The sequence below is a fragment of the Neoarius graeffei genome, chromosome 4 (genome assembly GCF_027579695.1).
Source record: "Neoarius graeffei isolate fNeoGra1 chromosome 4, fNeoGra1.pri, whole genome shotgun sequence".
Classification (NCBI taxonomy): Eukaryota; Metazoa; Chordata; class Actinopteri; order Siluriformes; family Ariidae; genus Neoarius; species Neoarius graeffei.
In genome coordinates, this window is record NC_083572.1 from 13,089,915 (window position 1) to 13,099,914 (window position 10,000).

A 10,000-nucleotide genomic window follows, 5' to 3' on the forward strand; every position below is an offset into this window, starting at 1 on the left:
CGCCAGGTCATCACAGGGCTGACACATAGACACAACCATTCACACTCACATTCACACCTACGGTCAATTTAGAGTCACCAGTTAACCTAACCTGCATGTCTTTGGACTGTGGGGGAAACCGGAGCACCCGGAGGAAACCCACGCGGACACGGGGAGAACATGCAAACTCCACACAGAAAGGCCCTCGTCGGCCACAGGGCTCGAACCCGGACCTTCTTGCTGTGAGGCGACAGCGCTAACCACTACACCACCGTGCCACCCCTGTCTGAAATCTACCTGACCAAACACTCAATTTCTGCATGTGATTTATCAGATGGAGGGTGAGGTGAGCCTGGTGGCAGGCCGCAGTCAGAGAGAGAAGAGGAGATCTTACAAGGACCTCCTGCGAGAAGAGGAGATCATCGATGCTGAAGTTCGCAAGTCCTCAAAGAAGCGTCCCAAGGTGAGAAGACCCAAACCCAATAAGTAGTATATTGTGTTATGTTAATACCACTGTGTTTTTTTAATTCAAGACTACACTTTTTTTGTCTGGTTTTCCAAAAAGGAGTCAGACGGGTTTGTAGTGAGCACCGAGTTTCACAAGAAGAAAAAGAAGCATCATGATGATTATCATTACAAAGGTGAGTTAGAGCGTGAGCATTGGCCAAAAAAAAAAACCCCGAACAAAAGCAATAAATTTCTAGCAGCTTTGATGCTTGGACCCCTAATTATAAGTAAGCAAGTGTTGCCTTATGCAACTTTTGATGCGATGCATTGAATTAAGGAAACTGATTGTGCCTGTTTACGAAATATAGAAGCAAGATGACATGATAAACGTGTACATATTTTCCTTAGATCACCACAAAAAGAAAAAAAGGCCGTCAGACAGCCATGCGAGCTCCTCAGCCCCTTCCAGTTCCCCCCATGATGGCATGACTGCCATGGGTCTGCTCCAGGCCATCACTTCTCCGACAGCTGTAGGCTCAGAGCCCTGTCCTACGCTTCCCAAGAAACCGTCGTACCCCTCGCTCCCTTCCGCTAAAGATCGCAGGAGAGAGAGCATGCCCGTGCCCAAACCAGCGAAGAAGAAGCCACACGTAATGAGAGAGGCTCTGCCGATGGTCGGAGAGGAAGTGGAGCTGGAAGGTGAGGAATAGACGGCAGGTGAGGCAGAATCGAATCGAGGCGTGAAACTGCTAAAGTCAAGAGCCGTTAAAGAAGCCGAGAGCGATACTGAGTTTTCATCAGTTGACCACAAACAGGTGCACGTTTAATTCTGGAAAACAGACTTTTAGAATTTGCATGGTACTTTTTTTTACATAAATAAGCATCGACAAGAACCAGATACTTTCACAGAACTAGGCAATTTAACTGACATGGTAGATACTCAACCCCAGAACTTTCTCAATGCCCGTCAGCAAAACATTATGTAAAGACGGGAGCGTTTTTGGGGTCCGGCTGGTGAGTCTGTCTTGCTCTGAAAAGCTCATTGTTCAAATTCTTGTTGAGCTCAAAACTGCTATCGCGAGCCTGTCAGATCGCAACCTTCCAGATTCTGAAGCTCGTGGCCAGAAAAGTCTATGAAAGCTATCGGACGCTCTGCAGAGTGTCCGAGGCTGAAACGAGCCCACAAATATAAATGACCTTCTGTTCTTGGGGTAAACATGGCTGCTGAGCGACATCTTGGTTTTGTATTAGGGTGATGAGAAAATAAAAATAAATTCGTATGAAAGAATCATTTGGCAAGTGCTTAAGCTTTTTAATCTCGCAGCAGCTCTAAAAGTAGTGCAAGTTTGGTAGTGCCGGTTTATTTATTTATATTCACGTGCTCGTTGTAATGCGTTATCTTTTCGATAGCAGCAGCTGATTGTACTCGAATGTGGGACTGGTTCCTCTGAAGATACATTATTTATAGAAGGAGCCTCTTCCAGGTAAAGCTTGGCCTTGATATCACGTGCTCGTCACTGCAGGGCATTACGGGGTCGCTTACGAGCTGCTGGACGACGACAGCTCCTCCTCAGCGGAAGAGGAAGAAGGGGGTCAGCTGGTCATCGACGATTCCTTCAACCAGTACAGAAAGAAGAGCAAAAAGAGCAAGAAAAGCAAAAAGAAGAAGGACAAGGAGAAAGAGCGGCGTCACAGCAGCAAATGTAGGAAGAAAACATTATTAATGCCGCAAGTTTTTTATTCCGATAGAAAGGTTCTCACGTTTTCTGTTCCGTAGCCAACGGCAGCTCGGACGCAGGGTTATACGCAGCGGGACGGTCAGGGTCACACAGTGACAAGAAGAGAAAGAAAGAGGAGAAGGCCAGATTAAAGGCTGAGAAGGTAAATTAGCGTGCAATTAAAGTATACTTGGTTTAATTCAGACTCCTTTCCCCTTTTATATTTTGCTCTCTCAATTGCAGGCAAAGAAGAAGGTCCTCACAGCGTATCAGATCTTTTCTAAAGAGTACAGGTTGAGCATCCTGGAGGAACAGCCAGGTCTCGGTCAGTACATGCACAGCACTCTTTAAATGCATTGGCAGATTTTATTTAGAGACAAATAGCCAGGTTTATTGTGTATTTTGCAGCCTGTTACTGTGTGTGTTTATATAGAGATCAGGACAAGAACATTGTGTAAGACCTTCTAGGAAAAGGTGCCCATGGGCTTCCATAACAGACTTCCAGAAATAATGATTAATTATTGACCTCATTTGGCAGATTTTGGAGACTTGAGTAAGAAGTTGGCAGATGCTTGGAAGCAGCTACCGGAGGGAGACAAACAGGTCAGTGTCCAAACTCGGTGGGTATTTGAATATACAAGTGTTTTGAGTCTTTAGCACTTTTCAACCATGTCCAACAGTAGGTAGGATTTTTATTTGTTAATACGGGCTAACAGAGATATCCACAAGCACCGGCTACTCGATCCCAGAAGGAGAGGGGGGGGGAAGTGCCTTTCAATATTCAAGCGATTTATGTCGTCTCTGCTGCCCGTAATTTGCCGCAAATCCAATTATATCACCATGAAGTTCTTTGATTCAGGTCGAACACGACGCCATAGGAGATGGTAAATACAGAAAAAGAAACTATCTGGCCCACGGACGGTTTTATACTTATAAAGTGCAAATAATTAAGCTGAAATTAAAACTATACAGTACACATGAACCAAATAAGCTCACCTTGTAGTTATGTTACGGAGCCAGGCAGTGTACTACAGCAGGTAACTGAGAATGCATCGGTTTGTTTTCCTGCTGAGGGGTGTGTATACTAGTGCATCTCAAAAAATTAGAATATTGTGAAAAAGTTCAATATTTTCCATCAGTTATTTAAGAAAGTGAAAATGTTATATATTATAGACTCATTACACATGGAAAAATGCTTGAAACATTTTAATCAGTATGGCGTACAGTACAAAAACATAAAAAAAAAACCCATCTCAAAATATTAGAATATTTCATTTCGAGTTTGAGTAAAACAGTATGAACACAGTGTATCTCTCGGTCTAGTTCAGTACACACAACCACAATCATGGGGAAGACTGCTGACTTGACTGTTGTCCAGAAGATGATCACTGATGCCCTCCACAAGGAGGGTAAGCCACAAAAGGTCATTGCTGAAAAGGGTGGCTGGAAAAGGTGCACAAGCAACAGGGATGGCCGTAGTCTTGAGAGGATTGTCAAGAAAAGTCGATTCAAGAACTTGGGAGAGCTTCACAAGGAGTGGACTGAGGCTGGTGTTAGTGTATCAAGACCCATCACGAACAGACATCTTCAAGAAAGGGAATACGACTTTCGCATTCCTAATATGAGCCAGAGACAATGTCAGAAGTGTCTTATCTGGGCTAAGGAGAGAAAGAAATGGACTGTTGCTCAGTGGTCCAAAGTCCTCTTTTCAGATGAAAGTACATTTTGCATTTAATTTGGAAATCACGGTTCTAGAGTCTGGAGGAAGAGTGGAGAGGCACAGAATCCAAGGTGTTTGAAGCCCAGTATGAAGTTTCCACAGTCTGTGATGATTGGGGGTGCCATGTCATCTGCTGGTGTTGGTCCACTGTATTTTATCAAGTCCAAAGTCAACACAGCCATCTACCAGGAGATTTTAGAGCACTTCATGCTTCTGTCTGCTGACGAGCTTTTTGGAGATGCTGATTTCCTTTTCCAGCAGGACTTAGCACCTACCCACAGTGCCAAAACTACTACCAAATGGTTTGCTGACCATGATATTACTGTGTTTGATTGGCCAGCCAACTTGCCTGACCTGAACCCCATAGAGAATCTATGAGGTATTGTCAAGAGGAAGATGAGAAACACCCGACCCAAAAATACAGATACGCTGAAGGCCACTATCAAAGCAACCTGGGCTTCAATAACACCTCAGCAGTGCCACAGACTGATCACCTCCATGCCACACCGCATTGATAGAGTAATTCATTGTAAAGGAGCCCCAACCAAGTATTGAGTGTATAAATGAATATACTTTTCAGAAGTTGGACATTTCTGTATTGTAAATCCTTTTTTTGATTGATCTTAGGGAATATTCTAATAATTTGAGATACTGGATTTCTGATTTTCATGAGCTATAAGCCATAATCATCAAAATTAAAACAAAAAAGGCTTTAAATATTTCACTTTCATATATGGGCGGCACGGTGGTGTAGTGGTTAGCGCTGTCGCCTCACAGCAAGAAGGTCCTGGGTTCGAGCCCCGGGGCCGGCGAGGGCCTTTCTGTGCGGAGTTTGCATGTTCTCCCCGTGTCCACGTGGGTTTCCTCCGGGTGCTCCGGTTTCCCCCACAGTCCAAAGACATGCAGGTTAGGTTAACTGGTGACTCTAAATTGACCGTAGGTGTGAATGGTTGTCTGTGTCTGTGTGTCAGCCCTGTGATGACCTGGCGACTTGTCCAGGGTGTACCCCGCCTCTCGCCCGTAGTCAGCTGGGATAGGCTCCAGCTTGCCTGCGACCCTGTAGAACAGGGGTGGCCAACCAGTTGGAGACCAAGAGCCACATTTTTTACTGTATTACCGCAAAGAGCCACATCATACACATGGGCACACGAACATCACCCATCCCTTCCTCTCTCTCTCACACACACACCTCTGCTCAGCCAGATTAATAGTAAATGTCACACACCAACATATTTACTCCTACAGTACTAAGACCACAGGCTGAGGCCAGTCATTTTTAACAATGAACATTGTATGCACTTACTATGCATGCTGCTTAGTGGGACTCATGGCATTACCAAAAAAAAAGCCACACCATACGCATGACCACACATGTGTACCATACATGTGACCCCCCTCGCTCTCTCTCTCTCTCTCTCTCTCTCACAGACACACACGCTCAAACACGCACCTCTGCTCAGCCAGATTAATAGTAAATGTCACACGCCAACATGAGAGAAATTTACTCCTTCAGTCAGTACTAATACCACAGGCCAGTCATTTACAGCAATCAATATTGTGTGCACTTACTATGCATGTTGCTTAGTGGGACTTCTGACATTCCTTGCCTTGAACAATCCTCTTCAAATCTGGCTTGTATTCTGTCGTTGCCACTCGAAGCAGTTCTTTCACATGGGTGTCAGTCAGAACAGAACGATGCTTTGACTTCACGTGTTTCATGGTAGAGAACACAGACTTGCAGATGTATGTTGACCCAAACATTGACAGTATCTTAAGCGCAGCCCGTTTCACATTCGGGTATTTTTCCAATGGCACACTTTTCCAAAACTCAATGGTGCCTTCCCTCAAAACAGGTTTCAGTTGGTCTTCCTCACGAAGATCGATCATCTCCAACTCAGCCGCAGCCTCATCTGTGACAAGCGGGGCTTTCAAACAGTCCATCTCCGCATTGAATGGGTCGACGAGGAACGTAACCTGTGGCCTTTTCAGTTGTATATCACGGAACCGGGTTACAAAGCGTTCGTGCAGGTTTTCAATTAGTGTTGCATATCTGGCCCCTTGCTTATTCAGGGAGGCGGGAAGCTTTGAAATGAGCTAATGACGACTGACATATAAGGCAGAATGGCTTGCCATTACGTTCAACAAAAAAGTATAAACTCTCCCACTCTGTTAAAAATGTCCCATGTTCGTCTTCATATTTTCGTTTTGCTGTGCATTTTTTCATTGCCATTTTGAGAGGCTACTTGACACAAGATACACCTTGCCCAAAAACTTAGTGATTGTCTCACGCACATGCGCATTTGACATGACCTGAAAATACCGTAATGTACCCAAGCAAAGCGAAGATGTATTTGACGAAAATACCATACTGAACTCAAGCAAAGCGCACACGCACATAAAAAAAAAAACACAAACACAAACTTCGATATGAACGTAAGAGCCGCATAACACCGGGCAAAGAGCCGCATGCGGCTCACGAGCCGCGGGTTGGCCACCCAAGCTGTAGAAGGATAAAGCGGCTAGAGATAATGAGATGAGACACTCATATATTCTATATTCATTACATGTAAAGTTTACCTTTTTGAATTAAATTATGAAAAAAGGAACTTTTTCATGGTATTCTAATTTTTTGAGATGCACTAGTATATATTATTGAGCGTGCGGTCCTGATGTCCCAGGTGTGGAGGGAGAGGGCGGAGTATCTGCAGCACAAGCAGATGAAGTACGAGTCCACTACAAGCAAACACAGTAAACACAGCCAGCCCAAACCTGCCAAAGACACCAGCAAAACTAAAGGTACGCAGACAGAGAGTCATAGGGTCGTCCTGCCAAGGAGACTGGTGTACAGATCTGCTTTGTTACACACAAGCAAATAAGTCATAAAATGTAGAACAGAAAGAATTGCTCTGTAGATAATATCTTCAGTCATGTCCCAGTCAGGTTCTTATCCATTATCTCTGCCCCGTCAGGTGTTGCTCAGTTCCCAGGTGTGGTTACTCCGACCCCAGCAGCAACGCAGCCGAAAAGGCCGGAGCCTGCCGTGACTCTGCCCCAGAACGGACCGTCTCCTGTAGCTGAACCCTCGCCTTCCCCGCTCAGAGATCCTGAGGTCGACCCAATAGATGCTGCTGCCCACCTGCAGCTCCTGGGCGAGTCGCTGTCCCTGATTGGCCGGAGGCTACAGGAGACTGAGGTATGACGCACTGTTGTGGTCCTCCTGAGGCTGGATTTCCTGCAGCCACAAGAATGAAGTTGAACAAATTTTAATTTAAAATACACATATTGAATGTACAGTCCTTCATAGGAAAAACTCACCAAACAATTATAACAGTGTAAAGTCCTCACTGTCTGTAAAATTGCATGAACCTGTATGCTGGAACATGGTGTAGTTTTGGGTTGTATCAGACTGTTTGCTCTGTGCTTGTGTGTATAGGGGATGGTGACAGTATCAGGCTCGCTCTCTGTACTGTTGGACTCTGTGCTGTGTGCTCTTGGCCCTCTGGCGTGTCTCACTGCTCAGGTGCCAGAACTTAACGGCTGCCCTGCTCACATACTGGTAACCACACCATCCTACTGTCCCAAAACATGCAGTGATTATAGTAGATGTTTACAAGAGAGCCTATCACACAGGGTGGATATACACCGTCTGTTATAGACCCTGCTGCACATGTGTGTCTGATTTTATATAAATCACATACAGTGCTCAGCGTAAATGAGTACACCCCCTTTGAAAAGAAAGTAACATTTTAAACAAATATCTCAATGAACACTGTTTATCTGTTTAACTTATATTATTAACCTTACTTTCACGTGATTACACATTTTTTTCAGGATGCTCAAATTAGAGTGGTGAAAAAATGAGTATACCCCACAACAAAAACTACTGCATCTAGTACTTTGTATGGCCTCCATGATTTTTAATGGTAGCACCAAGTCTTCTAGGCATGGAATGAACAAGTTGGCGACATTTTGCAACATCAGTCTTTTTCCATTCTTCAACAATGACCTCTTTTACGCTACGTTCACACTGCAAGGCTTAATGCTCAATTCCGATTTTTTTGTGAAATCCGATTTTTTTGTGAGGTCGTTCACATTAACAAATATATGCGACTTGTATGTGATCCTCAGTATGAACGAAAAGCGACCTAAAAGTGTTCCGCATGCGCGTTGCAGGATACGACGACGTCACACGCAGTGAGCATGGCCAGTGTTTACGGAAGTAAAACTGCCCGGTTGCGGTATGACTCATCCAATCTAGCTTGAATAGCTGCATCCCCCCAAATGGAAATCAGCTCCCTAACCTCTGCGTCCTTCCATTGAGAAGATTCAGAACCTTCACAGCCCGAAGCGTCCCTCGCATTGATGTCATGCGCAGGGGCGCAGATACGTTTTTTGAACTGGGGGGGACAAAGCTGGCAGCAAACCAACCCCAACCCCGATATGCCTGTCAAACTTGTTGTTAGTAACCATAGCAACCAAGCTCGAGCTCGCAACCTGTGCAGTCTGCGCAGCTCAACCAACCGAATATCAGTCTTTCTTTTGTTTTATGTGATTTGTTGCAACTATGTATACACTGCCGTGCACGTCAATAAACCGAATGGTAATTAGTCTTTTGATTTTTCCGTGAGGTTTGCCTTATGCAAAGAAAGACAGCATAGACGTTTTTTCCTCCCTATAAGTGGGGGGGACCGAGCGAGGTGAATTTAAATCTGGGTGGGACGAGTCCCCCCCTCTATCTGCGCCCGTGATTATGCGCCATGTTGTTGTAACTTTTTTTGAGAGACCCGCCGCCTACTTCAGCGCAGAATAGTGACGTTTGTGGCTTGTTGATGACGTGTAAGTCGGATGAATGCGACCTGGCGGTTCAGACTGAAGTCGCATATGAAAAGAGCGGATAGGAATCGGAATTAGGACCACATATCCAAACGGCCTGGGTCGGATTTGAAAAAATCGGATCTGTGTCGTTCATATTGTCAATAAAAGATCGGATACAGGTCACATATGGGCGAAAAGATCGGATTTGAGTCACTTCAGCCTGCAGTGTGAACGTAGCCTACGTGACTGGATGGAGAGTGATGCTCAACTTGTCTCTTCAGAATTCCCCAGAGAAAATAATTTTACACCACAAAGGTGAAGGCTACAAGAAGATCAGCAAAGCTTTACTTATCAGTCAGAATACTGTAGCAAAAGTGGTACAAAAATTTAAGAAAGATGGAACTGCAACCAGCTCACAGAGGCGTCCAGGTCGTCCACGGAAGTTAACACCTCGACAGGAGCGTCTTCTGATGAGAAGGGTTGAAGAAAATCGGCATGCGAGTTCACTGCAGTTATCTAAAGAAGTAGAAAGCCAAACTGGGGTGACTATTTCCCGTGACACAATACGGCGTACACTGCAGAGGAATGGCACGCACGGATGCCGTCCACGAAAGAAGCCTCTCCTAAAGCCCAGGCACAAAAAAGGCCGCCTAGAGTTTGCCAGGGCCCATGCTGACAAAGATGAAGACTACTGGGACTCTATACTCTGGAGTGATGAGACCGAGATAAATGTTTTTGGAACTGACGGCTTCAAAACTGTATGGCGTCGCAAAGGTGAGGAATACAAAGAAAAATGCCTGGTGCCTACAGTGAAACATGGTGGTGGCAGTGTCCTTATGTGGGGCTGCATGAGTGCTGCTGGTGTCGGGGAGCTGCGTTTCATTGATGGCATCATGAATTCACAGATGTATTGCTCTATACTGAAAGAGAAGATGCTACCATCACTCCGTGCCCTTGGTCGTCGTGCACTTTTCCAACATGACAATGATCCGAAACACACATCTAAGGCCACTGTTGGATTTCTGAAGAAGAACAGGGTGAAAGTGATTCAGTGGCCAAGTTCTCCTGATCTGAACCCAATCGAACACCTATGGGGAATTCTGAAGAGACAAGTTGAGCATCACTTTCCATCCAGCATCCAGTCACTAAAAGAGGTCATTGTTGCAAAATGTCACCAACTTATTCATTCCATGCCTAGAAGACCTGGTGCTGTCATTAAAAATCATGGTGGCCATACAAAGTAGTGGTTTTTGTTGTGGGGTGCACTCATTTTTGCACCACCCTAATTTGAGTAAAACTGAAAAAATGTGTAATCTAAGTT

At 45.0% G+C, this 10,000-nt stretch overlaps 1 protein-coding gene across 2 annotated transcripts in view; it reads left to right on the top strand.

Moving 5' to 3' along the window:
- The window catches only part of LOC132884857 (HMG domain-containing protein 4-like), a 16,225-nt gene that overhangs the window by 1,238 nt on the left and 4,987 nt on the right, over positions 1 to 10,000 (top strand). Inside the window, exons 2-11 of one of the 2 annotated variants that reach the window (XM_060918865.1) lie at positions 314 to 442; positions 545 to 620; positions 835 to 1,125; positions 1,950 to 2,129; positions 2,204 to 2,307; positions 2,388 to 2,469; positions 2,683 to 2,747; positions 6,543 to 6,660; positions 6,834 to 7,057; positions 7,298 to 7,420. In XM_060918865.1, coding sequence (XP_060774848.1) covers positions 314 to 442; positions 545 to 620; positions 835 to 1,125; positions 1,950 to 2,129; positions 2,204 to 2,307; positions 2,388 to 2,469; positions 2,683 to 2,747; positions 6,543 to 6,660; positions 6,834 to 7,057; positions 7,298 to 7,420 — 1,392 coding nt within the window. The remainder of the gene's footprint in view (positions 1 to 313; positions 443 to 544; positions 621 to 834; positions 1,126 to 1,949; positions 2,130 to 2,203; positions 2,308 to 2,387; positions 2,470 to 2,682; positions 2,748 to 6,542; positions 6,661 to 6,833; positions 7,058 to 7,297; positions 7,421 to 10,000) is intronic. The other variant, XM_060918866.1, reaches the window with a different exon arrangement.